This window comes from Ziziphus jujuba, chromosome 4 (genome assembly GCF_031755915.1).
Source record: "Ziziphus jujuba cultivar Dongzao chromosome 4, ASM3175591v1".
Taxonomy (NCBI): Eukaryota; Viridiplantae; Streptophyta; class Magnoliopsida; order Rosales; family Rhamnaceae; genus Ziziphus; species Ziziphus jujuba.
This window is the reverse complement of record NC_083382.1, coordinates 11,198,596-11,223,582: the sequence shown is the minus strand read 5'-3', so window position 1 is coordinate 11,223,582 and position 24,987 is coordinate 11,198,596. Positions and strand designations below refer to the sequence as shown.

At 33.4% G+C, this 24,987-nt stretch overlaps 4 protein-coding genes across 5 annotated transcripts; 1 reads left to right on the top strand and 3 right to left on the bottom strand.

Annotated features, from left to right (window-relative positions):
* Nucleotides 1-1,188: 1,188 nt before the first annotated feature.
* Nucleotides 1,189-2,413, top strand: LOC125421916 (uncharacterized). The gene has a single exon (XM_048472033.2). It carries the CDS (start codon nucleotides 1,389-1,391, stop codon nucleotides 2,046-2,048), a length of 660 nt encoding a protein of 219 aa, XP_048327990.1. The 5' UTR covers nucleotides 1,189-1,388; the 3' UTR covers nucleotides 2,049-2,413.
* A 2,456-nt stretch (nucleotides 2,414-4,869) lies between these two features.
* LOC107433868 (putative protein FAR1-RELATED SEQUENCE 10) lies at nucleotides 4,870-9,048 on the bottom strand. The gene is made up of 5 exons (XM_016045243.4): nucleotides 8,899-9,048; nucleotides 8,695-8,794; nucleotides 6,498-7,541; nucleotides 5,978-6,421; nucleotides 4,870-5,885 (listed from the first exon to the last, which is right to left on the bottom strand). Exons 3-5 carry the CDS (start codon nucleotides 7,527-7,529, stop codon nucleotides 5,280-5,282), a joined length of 2,082 nt encoding a protein of 693 aa, XP_015900729.3. The 5' UTR covers nucleotides 7,530-7,541; nucleotides 8,695-8,794; nucleotides 8,899-9,048; the 3' UTR covers nucleotides 4,870-5,279.
* Nucleotides 9,049-9,610: 562 nt separating this feature from the next.
* LOC107433882 (putative pentatricopeptide repeat-containing protein At5g09950) lies at nucleotides 9,611-13,471 on the bottom strand. The gene has a single exon (XM_016045261.4). It carries the CDS (start codon nucleotides 13,022-13,024, stop codon nucleotides 9,776-9,778), a length of 3,249 nt encoding a protein of 1,082 aa, XP_015900747.3. The 5' UTR covers nucleotides 13,025-13,471; the 3' UTR covers nucleotides 9,611-9,775.
* A 133-nt stretch (nucleotides 13,472-13,604) lies between these two features.
* LOC107433896 (phytochrome C) lies at nucleotides 13,605-20,378 on the bottom strand. 2 transcript variants are annotated; one of them, XM_060816538.1, is made up of 5 exons: nucleotides 19,928-20,378; nucleotides 16,950-19,070; nucleotides 15,679-16,495; nucleotides 14,651-14,947; nucleotides 13,605-14,470 (listed from the first exon to the last, which is right to left on the bottom strand). In XM_060816538.1, exons 2-5 carry the CDS (start codon nucleotides 18,991-18,993, stop codon nucleotides 14,260-14,262), a joined length of 3,369 nt encoding a protein of 1,122 aa, XP_060672521.1. In that variant the 5' UTR covers nucleotides 18,994-19,070; nucleotides 19,928-20,378; the 3' UTR covers nucleotides 13,605-14,259. The 2 variants fall into 2 exon arrangements, with proteins under 2 accessions (XP_060672521.1, XP_048327255.1); XM_048471298.2 differs by having other exon boundaries at nucleotides 19,242-20,377.
* Between the last annotated feature and the right edge of the window lie 4,609 nt (nucleotides 20,379-24,987).

The window sequence follows — 24,987 nt, the reverse complement described above, 5'->3', positions numbered from 1 at the left end:
TAAATGCATATTATGTAATTAGTTAAAAGCTTCCAATTTTTGGATCAGTAAGCCTGAAAAGTGAAGATTTGCACATTTGCAAGCCAAATAAGTTAATTAATAATATATATATATATATATATATATATATATATATATATATATATATATATATATATATATATAAATAAGTTAATAATAATTACCCACCCAAAAATTTTGAACAACAACCAAATGATGTTCATTGCTCAGAAAGTGTTCACATTATAAGGCTCAACCATTGACCAAAAAATATCCTTTATGAAGGGGGTCCAACCAAATTATACAAAGACTTGACCCAGTCTTTGTTCTTGGGTCCATGCCAGCTCAGTCAACCGTTTTGTTTTTTCGTTTTTTTTACGGTGTCTTTCGTCTTCGACGAACCAAGAATCTACCATATATAATGACAATTTAAGAAATTTTTAACGTTTTGTGTATAAGTCCATGTTTCTTAAATAATTTTCTGATCCGACTTACCTTTTTTTTTTTTTTTTTGTTTGTTTGTGTTTTTTCAAGCCTAACCCAAATGCCAAAGTATAAACATCCACCATCTTTAAAACTAAGGTGTAAAATTACTATTAATCATCTCATTTATTTATTTTTATTTGTATATATATATAAAAAAAAAAAAAAGGATTCAATGCTGAAACTATTGTATAAGAAAATACTAGTTTTATTATTAAGTTTTTCCAAACTTGAAAGATGTGAAATATGCCACTTTAAACCATGCTTCATCCAGTCAAATGAAACCCATTAAACCCTTAATCCCATATTAATTAGTAGTTCTAAAAAACATAAAAAGTTAAAAAGTTTCACCATTTAGGAGAGAAGAAAACTAATTAATATAAAGTTATTTTTATCCGCTACTTTTCAAATTTGATATAAAAAGTTTAGCTTTATCTAAGGAAAAAAAAAGAAAAAAACACACAATACAGGCAAAAATTTTATATACAACCATTATAAAGATCAGGTAACGCAATAAACTATTTATTATTAGACATTGAATAATTAATTTTTATAATCTATATAATTAATTTTTATTATCATATGATGCTATATGCAATTATAGACTATTAAATTCACGCCTAGAAGATGATTAGACAAAGTATGAAATGATCTATTAAACTGTACGATAATACCGACCCGATAGACAAGTTGCTGTTGACAACACCAGGCAAAGGCAAGTTGGTTGACTAACTAACTAAGCAGTAAAGGGCTCTCTTCCCTGCTTATATATAAGTCCGCCATCGCTCCTTTAGCTAATGTAGTAAAGCAAGTCCTTCTCAGACTCTCAATTCCATTTCTTTTTCCAATTCTTCTTCCCAAAAGTTCCCTCTCATAAGAAAAAAGTTCCTTTTCTTGGTACCACCATGTATAACTTCAAGCATTCAAACATTCAATCACCAATTCAGCTCAGCCAATCCTGCAAACCCAAGAAAGCCATCAAACTTTTGCTCTCATTCTCTCTGTTCTCTATCATATTGTCCTGCTCTTCATTATTACTACCTTTCATCCTTCATTCTTATGCATTTTCCATGCAGTTTTTTAGGTACAGCTTAAATAAGAACTACATGTTCCTAGTCTGCAATGGACTACTTGTATTCATAGTCAAGAGCTCTGGTCTGATTGGGAATTCTTCACCAGGCTCTACTTTTAACAATGATACACATGCTATGAAGATTGGTAAGAATATTCACCAAACGGAGCTTAAGTTGGAGCAGACAAAAGCTTCAACACCATGTTCAGAGAAAGAGGTTGTAACACCATGTTCAGGGAAAGAGGTTGTAATGGAAGTTGAAGAAGAAGAAGGAAGATCAGAAACCAGGCAAGTGGTCGTAGTTAAAGGAGAAGAAGAGCTTTCCATTAATCAAGATGAAGGAGAAAATGGATTGATCAATACCGCAGATGATCGAAACGAAGAAAGGATCGAATCGCTGACTACAGAGGAGTTAAACAAGAAATGTGAAGATTTTATAAGAAGAATGAAAGAAGGAATCAAATTTGAAGCTCAACAGCTTGTCATGGTTTAAGTGTCAGTAAAACACTAGATTATTAGGCTAATATGTCACTAAGAGTCTCCAACTAATCTTGGTTTCTTTCCCTTCCTTTTCTTTTTTTCCTGAGGTGGGTTAGCGGCAGAGTGCCTCTTTGATGTTGCTTTTTTCTTTTTTCTTTTTTTAAACCTTTTTTTTTTTTTCTCCTGAAATTTGTGTAGAATATTTACTGTTTTAGGAGTTTCTTAGTTATGTTCATCAATGTTCCAACTCATGTAGAATATTTACTGTTTTAGGAGTTTCTTAGTTATGTTCATCAATGTTCCAACTCATGTTACAGTTGGAAGTTTTAGTTGCAATAATTTCTATCCATAATGCAATTCGAATGAAAATTTTGATTATTTTTAAGCTTATTATGAATTCTTCCTGTCTTTTCCAACAACTAATATAAAGCACCTCCATTAAGCCTTTGCTAAGGGACCTAAGAGACTTCAATGGAAGTTATAAATTCCTTCATATAAAAAACACTTTTAAAATGCAATCAACCAACGTCCATTAAAGAAGAAAAGTTGCAACCAATGTGTCTTTTAGATTTAGTATCAATTTCCAGGATAATAAGGTTTAAGCTGCAATTAAACTAATAAAATGAAATCCTTTTATGTGATTATCAGGAATATCCATGATTTCACCATTGCTTTTCCCTTTTCTTTCTATTTTTTAATTGGTGGGTATTTTCGTCTTTTTGGTTTCTTTTTCCGGGAAGAAGGACAAAGACATTTACGAAGAAGTTGCTCTGGGCTTGACTTTGATCGTAGACTCAATAGTTTTTTGCATTATTGCTCACTTGACCTGGTCTGGGTCTTCCAAAAAAACATCTACAAAAATAAGCGTTCACATTGGCAGGGGATTAGTACAAATTTTCCAATTACAGTTGGACATCAGGCTAAGATGATGATAAAATATACAGGAGAACTAATAGATAATCACATAGCAAAAGGGCCCAAAAAAAGAAAAAAAACAAAAAAAAGTAATAATCAAAGGCTAAGCAGAATATACCGGTGGGACGTCCTTACGCAACATTATTGGACGGACTTATTTGTGTAAACCACTTTGTTAGGCATTTGTTCATACATCTTTATGGTCCTTATGCAGATATTGGGTCACTTTCTAACCAGCCCTTTTGAGATCTTATGATTGTTTTAGTGCATGTTTGAAGCACACTCTCGACTTGACAAAAAGTGTCTACTTTCAATCTTCTTTTTTGACATTTTAGCAACCACAAATCGACAATCTCCAGCAAAACTAATGAGGTTTTCCAACCTTAAAAGAGCATGTTATCAAAGTGCATGATGATCAGGATCAAAGAGAAGCAACACTCTTTTTCTCTCAAATACATGCATTGACAACCAAAATATAAAATTAAAAAAAAAAAAAAAAAAAAAACACAAACACCACTAAATATTCAATCATCATCAGTATACAAAATTAATTTGTGTGTGTATATATATATATATATATATATATATATATATATATAAGCAAGTTCAAATAAGGTTTTTTTGATATGAATACTAATAGGGGATTTTTCTTTTTCAATCCTTAATTAGCATCTAATGCTAAAAGTTAAAATTATATTTATTATCATCACGTGTCAATACGATTTATTTTTCCTAAATATAATTTTACTATAATACCAAATCTATATTTGATCACTTTTTCAATTTTAAATCTCAATTTTGATATGATCCAATAGTTAAAAAGATGTCAACCTTATTTAAGACTGAAATATATAGACTAACTGATATATATATATGTATGTATGTATATAACCAAGCCATATCATATCTATATCAAAATGACTAAATTAACCGCTTGTTTGCCTAGCCTGATAAACGTCTTAGTGTAAGATGGTCTTCAATATCAAAATTATGTAAAATATGATGAAACAAACAAGAACAAGACACTGGAGAAACATAATGAAAAAAAGAAATGTTTCCTGTGGGCCAAAATACTCCATAAAGTAATAATGCAAGAAGCACGCACCTCGATTTCCCATGTGAAAAAAATCTTCTATTACTTTTCAAAATTTTGACCCTTACTTCATTTCAAAATGACCGGCTTTTACATATATAAATATATATAATCAAGTCCATATCATATCCATCTAGATCAAAATGACTAAATTAACCGTACTTTGCCTGGCCTGATAAAAGTCTTAGTATAAGATGGTCTTCAACATCTAAATAATGTAAAATATGATGAAACAAACAAGAACAAGACACCGGAGAAACATAATGAAAAAAAGAAATAATTAATCATGTTTCCTGTGGACCAAAGGACTCCAAAAAGTAATAATGCAAGAAACACACACCTTGATTTCCCTGTGAAAACATCTTCTAATACCTATCAAAACTTTGACCCTTCATTTTAAAATGACGGGTTTAGAAACTGATCTGTTTAAATTCTTTTAATCTTTAAAAGAAATATCTTCTCCTGACATATCATATTAGAAGTCGAGAATTTACTCCTCCATGCATGCAATATAAAACATATTTCATAGCATTTAAGGACCCCAAGAAAACATAAATAATAAATAAATAAAAAATAAAAAAGACGAATACCTTATACCCACTGCTCCCCCAAGTTTCCTCATTATATTTGCAGATGACTCCGCAACTGCCTCCATGATTGCCAACTTACCAGATATGTTAATGTTTTTGCCATCATTCACTTTTAATACAATAGGAACAAAGCCCCAATACTCATCTTCCTTAAAGACGGTAAAAGGTTATGCCTAATCGAAGAGTGTATTGGTTAATTTCCTTAATAGCATGTCTTACGTCATCAATTAATGGTGTGAATAAATAACATTCCAATTGAGATTTGAGGTATCCAGTTCACTTGTTCAACGGAACTTAATCTAAAATATTTTTGCATTTTACAATTTACACTACTAATGACCAGTACCTACTTCCAACCTTTCACCCTTTTCAACATCATGTAAATGTTGAATGTAAATACAGTATAACAATAGTGATACCTGTCCAGCAGTCTAGGATGGATTTTGGGGACTGACAAACAAAAAAGTGTAATTCCCTTCACCATCTTGTTTGCAAATATTTTACGCCTGAGCTTATCAATGTTGATAAATAGTCTTGAGCACTTTTTAACACTCCATTTCCCTCCACCATAAATCCCAGAATCTTTGAATGAACAAGGCTCCAATAGCAGCATTTATATTAGCCACCATTTACAGCATTAACAAACCTAGGATTCACTGACATTGTTAGCTGCCAAATTCAAAGCGTATTCATCAGTTACTGGCATACTTCTAACACGCTCAAGAATCCCCGAAAGTTCTCTATGAACAAAACTAAATCGCTCCTTGGATATTAATGACTCTGTCAATAGATTTGAAGCTAATGCATGAAATGCTTGAGCATAATCAACGCTGCTATCCTGCAAGTTGTGTTCATCAAAAGGAACTAAGGAACTTTCTAGCCGCCAACGAAGCAGAAAATATCTATCAGGGAGTTGAAAGTAGTTCTTCACTAAAAGCACTCGAAGAGAATGCCTGCATAATATTCCAGAATGTTCAAATTCCTTACAGGAACAATGAATTTGTTCATCATCAGGTATCCAAATCACAAGATACTCTCCATCCATTTTCTTGTAATGTCGCACAAGATGCGATCCACTTGCCATTTCTGTTGTTTCATATTGCATGGACAGTACAATTTCATGTTGTAAAACATGGAACGCATAAGGTGTGAGAACAGTTCGTGCATGTTCTTCAATAGGCATGCATGTTTTGATATGTGAATACTGCATGCTTTCTCTGGTTTGATTTCCAAAGTTTGCAGCATTAGTAACCTACAAATACCAGAGTAAAACCTGAACATAAATTTATCCAACTCCCTTTTAGACAAAAGAAAAAAAGAAAAAGAACTACTTGATCAATATACCTGCTCAAAAAATGCTTGCAGACATGTCTGTGTTCCCAAAATTCTTTTAAAAAATGACTCTAAAGATTGTGAAAACTCTGCAGTCACCATACGAGCCACAAAGTAACTTCTAATGTAGGAAAATGGCCAGAATGTTCTATATGAATACAATAATGCTACATGCTTATCTGAAACAAGTCCAAAACGAGCCACCAAAAGATTCCATTGATGTTCAAAGTCTTCTATGCTCTCCAGATGACACAACATATCAAACTCTGCTTTAAAATCTGCATACTTTGAACCAAGAGGCAAAGAAAACCAACTGGATATTTTGGAGAGAACATGCCATATACATATAACATGTTTAGTATTTGGCAACTCGCTTACTATGGCATCTCTGAGCCCAGAATCTATATCGGTTAGAATAGTCTGTGGATGTCTTCCTCTCATAAATCGAACAAATGTCTGTTCAAAAGAAGAAAATCATAAAAGATACATGAAGATTGACGCAAATTGATCACAAAGATTTACATCCACAAACCTGTAAAGCCCAAGATAATGAATGAGAACTCTCATCTTGTAGTAGAACACATCCAAATAAAATTGCCTTTCCATGACTATCAATACCAAACCACACTCCAAGGAGCAATCCATAAGTGATAGAACGATATGTGGTGTCAAAAGAAACCACATCACCAAATACTGTAAATGCCCGAACAGAATTGCCATATGACCATGCAATATTTTCGACTTTCTCATTTTCATCTGTTGTATAGTCATAAATAAAATCTGGATCCCTCTCTGCCATAGCCTTGCAGGTCTCAAGAAATTCCAGTGTATCATTCTCTCTCTTCTCACTGAGTAAAGCATCATTTTCTTGAACTGTCTTCTTACAAGTTCGAACAAAATTCCTGACATCTTTCTCTATGAAGGGCAAGTGTCCAGGTTGGACACCCTTTTCCAACTCCAGCACCTTTACTATTCGATTCACAGGAAACCCAGCTTTTGAGAGCAAAAGAATGCGTTCTTGGTCAGCCTCTTGTATTTTCCGGTATGCAGGAAGTAGTCGCACTTGGTCATCTTCTAATAATTCATGATTATGGACATTACTAAATTGTGATACATACCACTGCGTAACCCCATCAACAATTTCCTTTGTCAAATACAACTTTGCATCACATCCACATCTTACTGATTTTCGCTCCCTAGGATGCTCCACGTTAGCCTTTTTTCTTGGCTGATTAAATCCTGACCGGTAACAAACAAAATCTCGTCTATATATACCTAAACTTTGGCTTTCCGTTGAGCGTGCCTTTCTGATTGAAAATCCATTCTTTCGAGCAAAATTGCTATAGTATTCAAATGCATCATCATCGCTTTTAAAAATTTGACCAACATAAGGAGTGAAGACAGCTTCTGATGATGATGAAGATGATGGTATCATTTCAGTCTTTACATGCTGAGAGCTTACAGAGACCTGATCATCTCCTTCATACTTGATGTAACACTTCCAGTCTCCACATGGGCACTGTTGGCGACGAATCCAAATGTTATTTGATGGCTTCATCGCCATTTTCTACGAAATCTGGAAAGTGTGCAATTTCCAAAATATTATGATCTCCATGACTCTAATAAATTGCAGGAAGGGGGAGAGTATAATAAAGCACAAATTTCATTTTATATTAGGACAAAGAAAAATGAACAAAATATTATAATTATATCTGTCCTTGAGCTTAATTCTTTTTCTTTAGAAACTAAATGACAGCAAACATACAATCACAATTTTTTTTTTTTTTCTTTTTTCCATAATTTTTTCCGTGGTACAGCATGGAATCCAACTGAGATACTCAGCAGAATGTGAACCTAAAATGTTGAAGTCTTTTAATGGAAATTTAATCATTTTCATTCTGATTTACCGGAATAATTTGGCTGGCTTAGTTGAATACCTGACTGTATAAGGGTTTCAAACAAAAAAGTGTAATATTTATTTCTTCAATTTATTTCATTTAAAAAGATGAGGAAGCACCATATCAATCTATAGTAGACGTCGGGAAAGAAGAATCCAATGCTCCCTATAGAGTGCTTAAGACTGCAAGTACTACAATTTCGCAATTGGAAAATCAAATGTTCTACTCAGCTAATGCAGATATCCTCAACTAATGCAGCTACACCTCTTTGTCCAAGTTTTAATATTTACACACCAATACAGCTACTGTAACATATGATTCCAAACTTCGTTTTCTTTTCTTTTCCTCAAGTAGGCAATGAACCAAAGGAACCCAAAGAGAAGGACCAAAAAAAAAAAAAAAAAAGAAGATTCATTTTTTTATCTTTTCCTCAACTTGGCACAAAATGTTTGTCACAGCAAGCAATAAGAAATTCTTCAAAATTGTTAAAAAAAAAAATAATAAAAAAATAAGACTATACACACTTTATAATAGAGCATAAGAAGAAAAATGTTGACGAAAAATATCAAACTTTATTCTCGTTTCAGAGCCAGATGGAGAGATGAAATCCGAATAGTAATAAGGCAGAATTATTCATATTTCAATGACTAAGAATCAAAATTCCAGAAAAAAAGAGCTAGAGTCCCTGGAATTTCAAAGTGCAAAGCATTCATGAAAAATAAAAGAAACTAAAAATAACCCTAAAAATGTAAGCTTTCAGAAGATGGTAAGAAATGTAAAGAATTTCAAACCATATAGCAAGAATATATAATGCCAGAAAATTGGAAATACCTTTTGGATGGAAAACAGCAAAAAGAGGCCCTGAAATGATTCAAATTTCTCAGCTTTTTTTCACAAATGTGAAGTTGCAAAGAGCCTGTAAGTTGTGATTCTGGAGGTTCCAAAACCATGGAAATTTATAATAAATTTATTAGAGAAAAAAATTGAATATAGATAACTGAGTAAATGAGTTTAGTCGGAGAAGAACCATTTTACCAGATAGAGGAATTTGCGGGAAAATGATATTATTGTTGTATTGTTCATTGGGTTCTTCTTCATCGTCTTCTCTGATACTGTTAAAAGAAAATAATAAAAAATAAAATATTTCCTCAGTAATTTCGAGTTTGGACCATGGAGCCCAGATTCCTATTAGGCCTATTGGGTCTGCACCGATTGTAAGGTCCAGTAAATCAGATCACAATGACCACGTCAGCATTGCCACGTACGCAGATGATGAGTTGGCTTAGGTGGATTTTTCAATATTAAAAAAATAAAATACAGAGTAGAAAAAACTTACATTTATTAATATTTTAATTTTTCATGTATATTATTGGATTTTAATTTTATATTTTTTTTAATATTGAAAAATTAAGTGATTTTATTATTATTTGAAAAATCAGTGATTTTTGCTTTTTGAACTGTCACAAAAGATCAACTTTATTCATGTTTTGAATTTTGTATTTATTACACCTACATTGCCTTTGTAATTCAAATGCCAGATGGGGAATTTTTCAATTGGAGTTATTTTCTTTAAAATTGACAAGAAAACAAAAATCAGTGTTTTTTTTTATCTAAAACATTGTATAATATATTTCGTTAATTGATTAAAAACTAAAACTAAAATATTCGCTGTACAAATTTGTTCAATTTGGAGTATCAGAATACAGAAGATGAGAGAGAGAGAGAGAGAGAGAGAGAGAGAGAGAGGTGTATTTCAGTTTGCTGCATATCCTCAGTTAACCATGAATACCAGTCACTATCATCTAGTTCAATATGTGGGAGAAAAATCAGTTAACACCCAAACGACTAATCTCAATCTGCCAAGTGTCAAACAAAACCAAAGCCCTCCATTCATAGGGAGTGAGTTGTGGAATTACCAGTAATCCCCACATGAGCATTTGCCATCCTCAAAATGATGAAATCTGTTTGAATCTCTCAGTACTATTTGCCTCCCAACAATCTTTGATATGTATTTAAAGGCAGAGTGGCAATCACCACAAATACGGAGATTTTTCATAATCCTGATAGGCAACTCTGATCTTCGAGTAAGCACAAAAGCAACCGCAAGTTTCTCACTGTGATAGCTCAACAGTTCTTCCTTGTTCTCCACGTCAAGATCATACAGTGCAAATTTGGTTTCCGGTACATAACCAGCATCCTTCATTTTCCTGTTAAGTTCTTTCAGTTTATTGTATATTAGTTCATTCTCTGGGTGTGATTTGTCTCCAGCCACAAATACATGAACACCATCTTTCATGGTAACCCAACTACACCCAGCTTCCTTCTTCACCGCTGCCTTCCTCATTGCTGTCCTAGCTTTTGCCACATCTTCCCACTTTCCCCCGGAAGCATACATGTTTGAGAGAAGAACATAGTTCACTGCATTTTGGGGTTCCAACTCCAAAAGCATTTCAGCAGCCCTCCGACCTAGGTCTGTATTACAACCATTAGCTCGGCAGCAAGCTCCTAAAACTGTTCTCCATATGAGAACATTAGGCTCCATTGGCATCTTATTGATAAAGTCCTCTATCTTACTAAGTTCACCTGCCCTCCCAAGAAGATCAACCATACATGAATAGTGCTCCATCCGGGGGCCTAATCCATATACATCGATCATGGATTTAAAATGCTCAAATCCTCTATGGACCAAACCCACATGGCTACAAGCTGATAATACCCCCACAAAAGTGACATGGTCTGGTGGCTGACCATGTAGCTTCATTTGTTCGAAAAGCTTCAAAGCTTCACCTCCTTGTCCATGGCGAGCATAGCCAGATATCATGGAATTCCAAGAATAAAAATTCCTCAGAGGCATCAACTCAAAAAATCTTGAAGCATAATCAACTCTTCCACATTTTGAGTACATGTCTACAAGTGCACTCCCAACTACTACATCAGATTCCAAACAAGCTCTTACACTGCAGGCATGAACTTCCATACCACGCTCTAATGTTGCAACTGAGGCACAGGCACTTAGTACAGTAGCAAAGGTAAAACAGTCCAACCGCTGACCCCTCTGCATCATATACCAGACCATATCCATGGCCTTGGGCAAGAGCTCATTGTGTATGTAACCAGAAATCATGGAATTCCAACTAACTTCATCCCTTCTCTCAGACATTCTAGAGAAGATCTTCTCACAGTTATTCATCTCCCCACACTTCCCATAGAAAGCAATAAGTGCATTTTCAATAGTACAGTCATCCACAACATGATGTTTTAAGACCAGAGTATGAATTTGCTGGCCAAGCTTCCAGTTTGAAAGAGATGATACTGCTGCAAGAATGTTTATAAATGTCACCTTATTAAGAGTCAATCCAGACTGCATCATGCCCATGAAATACTTTACAGCTTCTAAAACAAAGGCATCAGCACCAGCTAAAGCCCCAATTATAGAATTCCATGAAACTTGATCGTATTCTGGCATTAAAAAGAAAACTTTCTGGCATTCATTGAGATATCCTGTCTCAGCATACAATGCTAGAAGAGAATTTGAAACTGAAACATCCAAATCAAGTCCTGATTTAAGTGCTTCACAATGTACCTGCTGCCCCAGCAAGATCCACCCCAAACTTGAGCACGAACTCAAAGCACTAATCAATGTGAAATTTGAAGGCACCATTCCAGATCTCTTCATTTCACAGAAACGCATGACTGCATCTTCAAAATACCCATTCTGGTCAAGACCAGCAATCATGGAGTTCCAAGTGACCAAATCTTTATCTATCATTGTCCTGAAAACTGAGCAAGAATCACCAATAGCACCGCATTTAGCATACATATTAACAAGCCCATTTCCAATTGCAACCTTCATATCTACTAAGCAAGTCCGGGTTACATATGCATGTACCTCTTGACCCTTTCTTTTTCCTTCCTCTAAAACAGAAAATTCAGCAAAAGAACTCAAGAGAATCACATAAGAATCAATATTTTTTCCAACCAAGTCCTTCATCTTGGTGAAAACTTCAGCTGCTTCTTCTCCCTGCTTCTGTCTCACCAATCCAACCATCAATCCGTTCATGGATACTGAGTTCCTCTCACTCATCTGTTCAAAAATCTTCTTAGCATTGTCAATTGAACCAGACCTTGCAAAGCCACTTACCAAAGCACTACCAACGTACAGGTCCTGTAGGAATCCAGATCTCTCGACTCTGGACAGCATCTGCTCAAGCAAACTGAAACTAGAATTTGACAAACAACATGCAGCAGTAATTAAGCTACCATAGGTGAATTCAGTGGGTTTCAAAGTGAACTCAACACCCTCCTTTTGCATGTCTGAGAAGAGCTCAAAGGCAGAAACTGCATCTCCTCTTTGGGAGTAAACTGAAATTATAGAATTCCATGAAACTGAATTTCTGATTTTTATCTCATCAAAAACCCTTCGTGCATCATCAATAGAGCCCAAACAACTCCCATACATTGATATCAGCACATTACTAACTACAACGTCAGAAGCATACTGTGATTTGGAGATTAACCCATGAATCTGCAAACCCAGCTTAAGTCCAAATTGCCCAGAATCCTGGCAAGATCGAAGAGCACTACCAAAAGCGTAATGATTTGGCAAAAAACCGGCACAAACCATCTGTTTGAAATGCAAAAACGCCTTGTTTGGCATACCATTCTGGGCATACCCCGAAATCAAACAAGCCCACGTAACCGAGTTCCTGTCAGGCATTTCATCGAACAACTTACCCGCTGAAACCAAATCTCCAATTCTAACATAAACATTGATAAGGGTATTGCACAAAAACATATCACCACCAAACCCATTTTTAAGGATTCGCAAATGAAGTTCCTGAGCCTCATTCAAGATACGAGAATCCCGGAATCGAGTAGCAAGAAATTCATAGGTTTCAGAGTCGAAACGCTTAAAAAGCGGAGAGGAAGGTGAGGAACTGAGGCAAGGAAGTTGAGATGAGTTGTAGATATCAGCTAAGTTGGGAAAGTAGAGTAGAGAAGGAGATTGTGGAGTTGGGTCAGGCGGGTTTTGAGGTTGTTTGACGACGAGAGTGTGTTTTGGTGGAAGAAAAGGTTGTGAAGCACTTGAAGTACTGAAAGCAGCAGGGTTTCGTTTGCTTGGTACTCGCCTATGAGTTGGTGTCAGCAACAACCGAAACATAGTATGACAAAAACACACTTAGTTGCTCCTTTCTCGTATTCGCGCCTTTTAACATCGTCAACGTCCAAACGGTCTTAAGGGCATGTTTGGTTGCCTCTTGAAAATTCAATGTTCATTTTCTATTATTAATTTAATATAGAAACACCTTCAAAAAAAAAAATAATAATAATAATAATAATAATTCTATAATTAAAATCTTATTCGATAATGTTATATTAAATAAAACTAGAATTATATTACATCTTGACAAATCTTATTTTAAATCTTTTTTTTTTCTCTATTATTTAGGCAAATAATTTTTCTGATTTTAGTTTTCTTTTGTTATTTTCTTGCTGTGTTTATTATTATTATTATTATTATCGTTATTATTATTATCATCTCATAATTTTTAACACCTCTCTAACATACAAAATTACAAAGTTTACTAACATCCATTCATATTTTAATTAAAAGAAAAAAGAAACAAAAAACAAATAAGCAATCAACATCCTTTGAAAAAGTCTTCAAGCCAAACAAACATTATCACTATGTTCAAAACAAAGCAAGAAAAAATATATTTAAATAAAATATACTGTAAATATAAATTAATTAATACCACTTATATAAAAATACTATATAATTAAAAGGCACCATTTTTTATTTTTATTTTTTAATTTTTCTCTATCTAAGGCCACAAATAAAGTTGGCAATGTCTAGATCATATTGGAATGATTCTTTAACATCATGATGCAGAGGGCCTCTTGAAAGTGTTTTTAACTGCTTAATCAATCAATGTAAAAACGCTCATCTTATATACACTGGTTAACTCCCCCCCCCCCCCCCTCTCTCTCTCTCAGTTCCAAGTATTATTCTAACACCTTACCTGGTCCACAAAACCCAATCTGCTCCACCTCCAAAAGCTTTGCTCCACCATTGGTTTTGATTGAGCTATGATTTCTCTGCTTGCCACCAACAATTTAGTTCCGTCTTCTTCAACACAAATGTTTGTACAGAAATAGAGAGAGACGAAAAAGAATGGTGTTGCAAATGGTATGTGGGAAGAATACATGGGATGCATGGAGCCTTTTTTTGGAGAAAATCTTTTCTTTGGTTGAACGTGATATGTAATTTCCTTTCTAGAACCTCTGGAAATGAGGCCTTGCTTTCATCTTTCCCACCTGTTCTTTCATTTTGTATCAATATTCCATATGGACATTGGTGGTATTGGTGAATTTAGGTTTGTAAAACCACTGGCTTCACTGATCGATCTGGCGCGCCAATGGAAATTCTATGAGAATTATAAAAGATGACCTTTCGGCTTCTCTCAGATATTGTACAGTGCCGTTCATGATCTTCACTAGTTTTTGGCTGATGTACAGACCAAGACCTTCCCTTGAGACACCATGGTTGTGATGAAACATCTCTTGAATTAAATCTTCTGGAATCCCTGGCGCGGGATGTGTAATCCTGCCAAGAGAACCACATGATTAAGTTTGCCATTAGTTGATTCTTTCTTTCTCAATTGGTATATGATTTATTAACAGTATCTGCTATGTGTACAAAATTACATATTGGATATGTTCGCTGAGAGAGACACTCTTGAAGAAGAAGGAAGAAGAAAATGCAGCTCTTGTAAACAGCACTTACCGAAATTCAAGATGAACAATGTGTATTTTTGTTCCTATACGTTCTTTCCTTGGAATTGCTCTGAGTACAATAGATGATCCTTCAAATGCAGGGGTAAAGTGGAGTGCATTATTCAAGAAATCAGAAAGAACTTGTTGAAGCCTCAGGTTGTCTCCATACAAGTGTATGGACGACACTTCAGCTGGTGAATCATGTATAACTTGTACCCGTCGCTCCTGACTCAGAATCATAACTTGATTTATAACAACGTCAAGAGCTTCCCCAAGGTTAAATTCACTAGAGCTCAAATCCATGTAGCTGCAAACACGTTATTGAAAGGTCAAAAGTTTTCCAAAAATCATCATAACATAATAAAAATAAAAAATAAAAGCGGCACATCAACACAAGAATGTCACACTATAATGAGTCACAAAGAGTACATTTGATAAACGAAAAAAGAAGGATGATTAATATTGTAATCAAACCTTCATTACACCGTCCTGCTCAGTGATTCCAACCTAACAAAGTAGCCACATCTACAACCAAACATTACTACACAAACTAACTCTATCAACCTCTTTATTGAGTCTCCCCATGTTAATTTAAAACTTACATTGAAGAATGCAAATAGAGGAACATGTCATTCGACAAGCTCATGTTCTATATTCTGTTTGAAACAATAGAACATGCGCTACCAATCAATTTAAAAATTTACTTTGCACCACTTGTGTAGACTATTTTCATGAATTTTCTTAAACAGCAAAGCACCTGAGCTGTTACATATGCAAACACATACAGATGTGCAACATGATAGCATTTCCCATATCCATTAGTTTATGCAAGCATAGTAACTGACACAGCTAAATTAGAATGTCTTCTAGAAGTAAAGCTGCATCAAGAACAATAATGCAAACAAAGTCATCAAATCCAGTGTTGCTTTTAAGGTGAAAATCTAACAATGAAAGTTACCATTTAATCTGATACGAGAACAAATAAATTGATTATTTTATGGGCGAACAACAAATTTTCTGAAGTCAAAAAACACATACCATTCCTCAATGCTCTCAATATCTGTGTCATCAACAATCTTGGCCAATTGTTCTCGACACAATTTGCTTTTCTTAAGAAGTTGTTTCTGCTTTTTCTCCAAATCAGAAGAGTCCATTAGGTTCTGCATGAACACAATGCCATTCATAGGCTTTTTAATTTCCTGACGCATATATGCCAATTTTTTAAGACTATCAGCTGCAGCCTGCTCTGATATCCTCTGCACCTGCATAGCATACTGAAGTTCTGGACTAGCCACATGTAAAAAGCATAAAACCCCAATGATTTTTCCCTCTGCATTAGTACGTTTGCTAGCAGAAAGTAAGGCCTCAACAAAATTACCCTGCTGATCGAAAAAACCAAAAAACAATTTATCTGCATCCTCTCCTGCAATTACACCATTCAGTAGTATCCTAAGCTTGGTTAATGTATCATGATCTTTAAGACGACAGCCAAATTTGTTGACTGTGAAAACTTCCCCAAGAAGCATCTTATCAGTAGCTTCTTCCCTGCTTAAACCAGACAACTTTTGCATTGCATCATTCCATTCCAAGCATCGCCCATGCTCATCGGTCATAAAAATGGGAGGAATTAACGCTGATGGGCTGCGGACAATTCCAACATAATCCCCCTGAATGCGGGTAAATTTGTCCATAACCATCTTTTGTCCTGTAAGATCTTGGCCAACAAAGCAAACCCCAACAACACTTTCTTTTCTGTCTCGGCTACAACATGCATTAACCACCAAGACTACAGGACCACTGCTTTCCTGAGGGCCAAAAGTTTTCAGTTTGAGTTCAATGTTTCTCTCTTCTACACCTGCCATTTTGATATCTTGTCAAATGGAAATCTAGAACGAAAACCATCTAAGCATAGAAACATAGTTGCATATTGCTTTAAAGAAATTATAAAATACAATTCAACAAATAAACACAGACAAAAAAGGAAAAAACACAATTCCATGATATACATAATATGTTCACATTATATAGATTTGGTAGATATCTTGATTTGTACTAGCATGAATCAATATCCATTGCATAATGTTTTCTTCAACTCCATATATCTCCAGATAAAACTGTGCAGGTTAATAATACACAACATTCTGTAGTTGCCTGATTCACCTATATGCTGTAATTACGGTCATGCTCAGAGATACAAATCCACAAATCATTTAGCACTGATGTAATCACGATAACATAAAGCATTCAGTGAACTGCATGACAAGCAACTAATTAGCTAGATAGATATGAAGGACAAAGAGTAGTATCACCTTGAAAAGCCAGTGAAAGCATGTTTTTCACCACTTCAACTGAATCATCCCCAACAAGATCAACCAAAGGCATACCAGTTGCTTGCTCAACAGCCAATCCCGTTAGTTCAGCTGCTTTGGTATTCCACCCATTTATTTTAGCAGAGGTATCAACAGACAAAATGGGGACAGCAGCTGTCTCAATAAGTCGAACCATTTCATTCGTGACAATACGCAATTCATCCACTCTTTGTATCCGGTCATCATATGATGGAACATTTACAGTCATTTTGGAGCTATCAGCAATCTCATCTTGCAGTGATGCTCTCAAAATCAGCTGTAAGGAATGAATAGCATCCATTTCTGCATCTTCCCAAGGTATACCTCTATGCTTAACCACCTCCAGAAAAGCCTTGAATGATGATCTAGGGTGCATTTTCCTTCCATCATCCTTCTCATCAGGATCGTGTTTTGCACCACTCCACTTTATTTCCTTCGCTGTATGAGAGCGAAACCAAAACAGGAAATCCTTTGAAGTAAGTCTAATAGCAGCCATTCCACAAACTTCATCACCAAGAACTGAAGCACCAGGATAGCCAGCTTCCATAAGGCTATCAGTACTTAAGCCAGTGCTCCCGCTATGGTACTCCAGGAGCCATTCAGCAATATCTCTAATTTGTGCCTCTGTAGGAGTGACCCCAAGCAACCAAAATTTATTCCTGTAATATAATGCAGCTCCGTCACACATAACAAGATCCATTACATTAGGTGACTGAGTAACAATCCCTACTGGGGAATCTCTTAGAAGCATGTCACAAAGCACAGTTTGAGTTTGCAATATATGTTTCTCCCTTGACTGAGCAGCCAACTCCACTTCTTTGCTGACCTGAACCCCAAAAACTTGAATCAAGAACTCACAAGCATATCTCAAAGGGAATGGAACAAATCTAGGGCTTGTGTGATGGCAAACGACTAAACCCCACAATTTTCTTCCCCTCTGCTGATCACTCTCCATCTCATCATCTTCTTCATTGATCGTCACAGACATTACAAGCGATGCAATCGCACCCATATTCGCCATGTATTGTGCATGACAACTGTGAGGAGATCGCAACGTAGATCCACAAAGACTTAGTGGCTGATTCAAACTTTTGTCTTGAATGACTTGAACTGGAGGGGCTAAGCAATCACATATCATCCTAACCTTGTTCTTCATGAAGAGGAACCTTGAAGCTTGTGGTATATCAGTAGCCGGATAGTGCAAACCCAAATAAGGTTCCAAGTCAGGTCCATGACTCTCAGCAATAACTTCCCCATGTTCATCTTCATGAAATTTATATACCATTACACGATCATAACCTGTCAACTCGCTAACTTCTTTAACTAAAACATCACATAACAGTGATATGTTCCCGCTTGGCAAAGACTGCAATCTTGAGATGGCTTTGGCTGCAAGCTTATATGATTTCAATGCCCCAGCAGCAGTTACTGGAACATCAGCTGGATTCACAGGTTCCAAATCTATAACTAACCCCACATCAATCCGATGCAAAATTGCATAGAAGGGCTTACCTGAGCTTTTACAATGAACCAATATGGGGTTGAGAAGATTAACTTCCCCGAAATTGGCTGCCTTCTGTAGCGCAGAGGCACCTGAGGACCGAAAGAGTGTCCGGACATCTGTTCCAAAAGTCAAAGCTTCTTGCTGCTCAATATTTGGCACAGCATGAGGGGCCAAGTCCAGCATTTCTGGGGCATTTTCGCTGTAAGCAAGCACCCTGAAGTTCTGCTCATCAACAGCAATCATGCAACCAAATGGTTGTATGAGCTTACCCCTCTGCATCTTTTGGAGGTAAGCTGAAACAGTGGAGGAGGGGACATTGCTAGTTGAACTAGAGATGTTGAAATCAATAGAATTAGAGTAATCGAAATGGCGTTCGGACTCTTCAAACTCCACATGAAGCTGTGCATCAATGGGGGTCTGTGCAACAACGCGAGCCCCATGTCTTGATCGAGCAGAACTACTCCTGGAACAATTGGTCTTGTTGGTCGATTTTGACGACATCCCCTCAACCTTTCTTCCTCTCCAAGTTAAAATCTTTCTTCTTTGACCACCTAAGTTTAATCGCTCCGGCCCATGTACTTTAAATAATGGAATAACACAGAAACAATACTCAAACACCCGTACATGAAAAAAAAGAAACAAAAAACAAAAAGCACAAAACAATATTCTCTTCTCCAGATCAAGAAAACCAATGAGTGTTATCTAACATAAAACCAAAAATCAAAATCCAAAATTGTGTTACAAATTACCTTCTCTTGGACAGCTGGAATCTAACGGACCCAGGAATCATCATGAAAGTTGAAATAGTGAAACCCACCACCAAATTTAACACCAAAAAAGCAATCCCTTTTTCATTTTACATCCCATGAAGCCATGGAAATAAAGAAGGTTCTATACAATTCACACAGACCTCATGATTCTATTATTCCCAACACCCAAAAAAAGAAGCCACAAGATAAAGAAAAGGGTCATCGTAAAATGGATTCTCCTATAAAATCTCCAAAGTAGGTTCTCCTGGATAAACTCCACCAAGCTCCTCTACACCCGCATAAACCAGACATATATATATATATATATATATATATATATATATATATATATATATATATATAATTAAAATCAAAATAAAATAAAAATAAAAACACCACCTTTGGTCCCCCACCAAAGTTTTATAGTAAGTTAAACCGTTAAAATAGTTTCCGAATCACATTAAAGAAAACCTTGGTCCTGCTTAAATTTCTTCTATCTTCTTCAAAGAGAACTCAAAAACTCTTTTCTTCTCTATACCCACAAATTTCAAAGCCCAAAAAACCAGAACTTTAATAGACCAACAAAAAAAACCCAGAATTTATAAATAATTAAATAAAAAATCCATTCAGATAAATCGAAATTTATATGTAAAGAAGGTGGAAGAGAGAGTTTGGCCGTCACTAACCATCAAATTTTGCAGTTTTGTGAATCACCAACACATGAAATCAACGGGATTTCTGTGGCTTACTCTCACCTTTCAATAAATATTTATATAATATTAAAAAAAAGAAAGGGTAGAGTTTTGATGGTTTTGGTCACGTGGGTATTGTTCCGGTACGATTTGTCAATTTATTTTCTTGTTCATTGTTTCTTTAAGGAAAAGGCCATGTGTTAGTGTCCTGGTAAGGTAAATTATGCAGGCGAATCATAAAGTTTGGATTTATTTATTTATTTATTTTCTTATTCTTTTTTCTGTTTTAAAAAAACAGAGGCTCCTGGAAATATCATAGGTATTAGGCCATCTGAACCACGGATATAACAGTATAAGATCATCCAAAATAATAATAACGAAGCTTATTCGGATTTAAACTTTAACTCCTTAACTCATAAATGTAAAAATTGAGATGTTCTTCAGCTAAACTATCATCTTCACTGGTATTTATTTTTTCTTATTTATTTTGAATAATATGGAAAAGAAAATGTTGGATAGTAAGGATTGATGTTGTTGAAGTTAACCAGGCACTGACTTTGGGTGAATTTTTAAGTGCAACCAGCAACATTTTTAACTTTTTTTTCACTTTTGGTAGCTACCAGCAACATTTTTATATGGGTATTAGATTAGATACGGTGTTGATTAGCTTAGAATTGGATCAGTCTGTCTGGTTGTTGCTTTCTTTGGATGATTCATGATGATAAGTATGTAACTCCCACAAGAGGGACCCAGCTACTAGAGATTTCCTGAGCTAGACTATTTTTCTCAAGATTTCACTTCACCCATAAAAAAATTTAAAAAACAAATTGGATATTCTGATTTTTTATTTTTTTTATGAATAATTGGATATTTTAATTGTTTTATACAAATTATTACATTCTTCTGTAACGATATCAGAAACTTAATTAAATATACTTGATGTGATATGCAATTTAATAATTTTATATAATAAAATATATTTATTTTTAATTTTTTAAAATTATATTCTCTTTTGAATCTAATTATCTTTTAGAAGCAAACCAGTCTGAATCCCTCCACCATTTATATTAAAAACAAGTCGCATATAAACTGTTCTTTTACATATATATATATATAATAATATAGATTGGAATCTCAACTTCCACAAAACAAAAAAATAATAATAATAATAATAATAATAAATTAATCTGGCTTTTTATTGTTCTAGGATTAGGAAGAAGACAAAAATAAAATAAAATTTAGGTGAAACAGTAAAAAATAGTTGTGGTATTTTTTTTTTTTTTTGTTTTTTTGGGATAAAATTTGCAAAAGAATGATGGTGGGGGTGGAGAGGAGAAGATTGGAAAAGTAGAGTGGGACCCAGCGACGTAATCCTAACATTCCTGAATGCAGGTTTTGGTCCCCAAGAACCCAATGACTTTGCAAGTGGAACCTTGGTACGTGTCACCATCACAGCGCAAGACACCCAATATGTACACGTGACCTGCCACATCGCATATCCCCAACTGTTCGGTTCAGGTTCAGTTCCCATGGTCCTACTTCCACAACCAAATTTTTGAACTTTTAGTTGGATAAATAATAATAATAATGCAAAATTTAGGAGGAAAATTGTAAACCGTTACAAAATTCAGAAAGTATAGATGTAATTATATACTGTTTGATTACTAATATTTTTTTAGTAAATTTTAGATTACTAAAATTATACCCTAATAACCATCTTAAAAAGCAAAAAAAGAAAAAGAAAAAAAGACCTTAATAACATTTGGATTTTTTTTACTTTATAGCAACTTTAGCATCCTTCAAAGACCAATATTTTAATTATTTTTAAATTTTATGCATAAAAATATAAAAAGGTCATACTTCATTATGGTAGATAACAAACATAAATTAGGCTTACTTCACCTAGGTTTTAACAAGATCCAAGGGCTTTTGTCATCATAATATTTGCAATAGGTTGTATGGGGAACTTTTAATATTTTATGGGGAAATAACATTAGGATAATGTCAGAGTTTTTTTGTATTTTTTATTTTTAAAAAATATGCCAGTTTATTTTGTTGAGGAGTAAATTGTGAAAAGCATGTAATTTAAGGGATAAAATGTTGTTTAATGTTACTTTATATTTCCAACCGTATGTCTTTTCTTAAGTAACCACGTTTTAGCCTCTTGAAAAGTTCTTTATCCATTAAACTAAAACAACACAATCAAGTAGAATGTTACAAGCCTTAAAAAATAATAATAATAAATAAATAAATTGTTATGATCTTTTTTTAAAATAAAATAAAAAATTGAAAATGAGAGCCCAAAAAAAAAAAAGTACAAAATAGATAAAAGTCATGATTCATTTTTTAAAGATGGATACTAAAATAATATATATATATATATATATATATATATATATATATATATATATATATATATAAACAATAATAGATAACAAATATAAATTAGACTTATTTCACTTGACTTTTTAACATTCAAGTTAAAAAAGGGAATTTGGATAGGTATGGATGTTATTATTTCACACTTTTTATAAATATGAATAATAATGTAATTATAACTTAACCCCACATGGAGTTTGCTTGAGGAATAAGGAAATTAATTAATTTCAATCCATTACTTAATGGGATGGACCACAAAATCAAATAAATAAAGTAGGAAATGATGAAATATGCCCGTAAAGCCTTGTCCAATTTGTGAATCTCCACAATTAAGTTACAATATTTGTGTAATATCTTTACAAATATTGCTCACTCTTGTCACTCATTAGACATCTCAACCTCTTGCTGACTTTTCTCCTTTTGTCCCAATAAGACCTTGAAACGCTCTAACAACGTTAAATTAATGTACCTGGCCAGGTTATTTGTCTAGAAGTTCACATTGTTAATTACATTTTTGAAAATGAAAATTTAATATAAAAAAAAAATTTGAAACCAGAGTGTTTTTTTATTAAGGAAAAAAAAAGAAAAAGGATTACGTCTTAGCGATTGTTTTATTGAATCGAATGGCTTAAATTAAACCATATATATCTTGCAACGGAAGTTTCCTTATATTATATTTGGATTGGAGGCCAATAAGAAAAAAAAGAAGATAAATTTAGCGAGAAAAAGAAAAGAAAAAAATATTTATAATAATTATTTATTTTGATGGTTATTAATAAAAAAAATAAAAAATAATTAATATAGTTTATATTTTTATAAAAATATCCTAAATATAATATATTTCAATCAATTAGCTTTTAATTAATACGAATAATATTGAAATATTAAAAAAATTTATTATTATTATTATTATTATTATTATTATTTTTGTTTTCTATTGAATGTGGATGGAAATTAGCTGTTTAAAATTGGACATAATTTATTTTTTTCTTTCCTTCTTTATCATTTTTTTTTTCTTTTTTGACGATCAAAACAAATGATTTAAATTATTTTCTTTCCTTTTTATACCCTCAATCCAGACATAAAATTTGGGATTTTGATCTCCTCCGGGTGTTTCCAAATGGTCTTCACAGGAGAAGATATTTTTGTAACATTGCCATAATACTTCATTTGATATGTAGATCCAATTTATTTATCTTTTTTTTTTGTTTTTTTTTTGGGGTTCAATTTGAATTTTTATAGAGGTTGTAAAATAGAAAATAAGTTTGTTTATTTTAATTGCATTTATAATTAATTTAATTTAAATCAACCATCAAATCATGCTTAGTTGTTTGTGGTGTTTGAGGATGACCCGTATGTTGGTTCTTATCGCAAAAAGGAAACGGTATTATTATTATTATTATTATTATTATTATTATTAATCTTTTGTCGCATCTACAAGGCTACAACGCCATTTTCGGTGGGTCAGTTGGGATCTCAATCTCCTTCTCTGCTGTAGAGTAACCTCCTTAGATGCTGTAAGGGGGTACCCTCTGTTGGATTGGCGACTTGGATAAAATAGAGGAGGTTATTGGTAAAATAAAAAAGACTGGGCCAAGACAATATAATTGAGAAGAAGAGAAAAATTAAAAGAAAATACAGTGATCATTTACTAAAGCTCTCTCATTTTATAAAATGGGATTAAGTTTTACAACAAATTTAGATGCATATATATAGAGAAAAATAAATGGTGAAATTCAAATTTCATAAATTCTTTTTTAATGAAACTTAAATTGAATTTAACTTTTTATAAAATGATGAAGTTCAAACTGAATTTGTCATTTTTTACCACGTAATCAACAAAAATAAGTTAATTAATAAGATTAATGATACTTCCTTCTATATTAAATATCATTTTAAAACATTTTGCAATGAAATTATAAATTATTATTATAATAATTATTATTTTACTTTTTAACATCCTCATGCATCTCGATCTCTTTCTCCTCAAGCTGCTGCAGGAAGCATTTCCAAATGGTCTTCACATGAGGGAGTTTACTCTTACATGAAGATCTAGACTCTTTTTTGTCCAATTTGAATATTTTATATTAATGGAAGATCTAGCCTTTTTTTTTTTTTTCAATTTAAATCTTTATATATATATTCAGTAATATTTTAAAATTTTAATAAAATTTAAAATTAATTAATATTTTAAAAATTTTATGAAAATTATGTTGAAATTTTCAGATATAGAAATATATAAATAGAAATTTTTATAAAAATATCGATAAATTTTAATAAAAATTATAAAAATTTTATTCAATTTTTTAAAATTTAAATATCCACTTATTAAAAAATATAATTTTTTTTAAAAAAAATATCGTAGAAATTATTGACATTTTCAACTTGATGTAAATAATCCTTAAAAAATAATTATAATATAATGTATTATTCTTGTATTAATCAAAACTTTCATTAAAAAAAAAAAAAGCCCTCACAAACATGTTAACGGGAGTTTTATACACCTATCAAATTAATTATTAATACTTTTTGCAATAATCATTTATCCTTTATGTTATGTAGAAAATATTAAAATAAACTAAATATTTAACAATTCCCCGATATTTTTGTTCTCATCTGTTCACTTCCTAGTAAATATCAAAAGTGCCTTTTAATTCTGTTCATACTTCATAAAA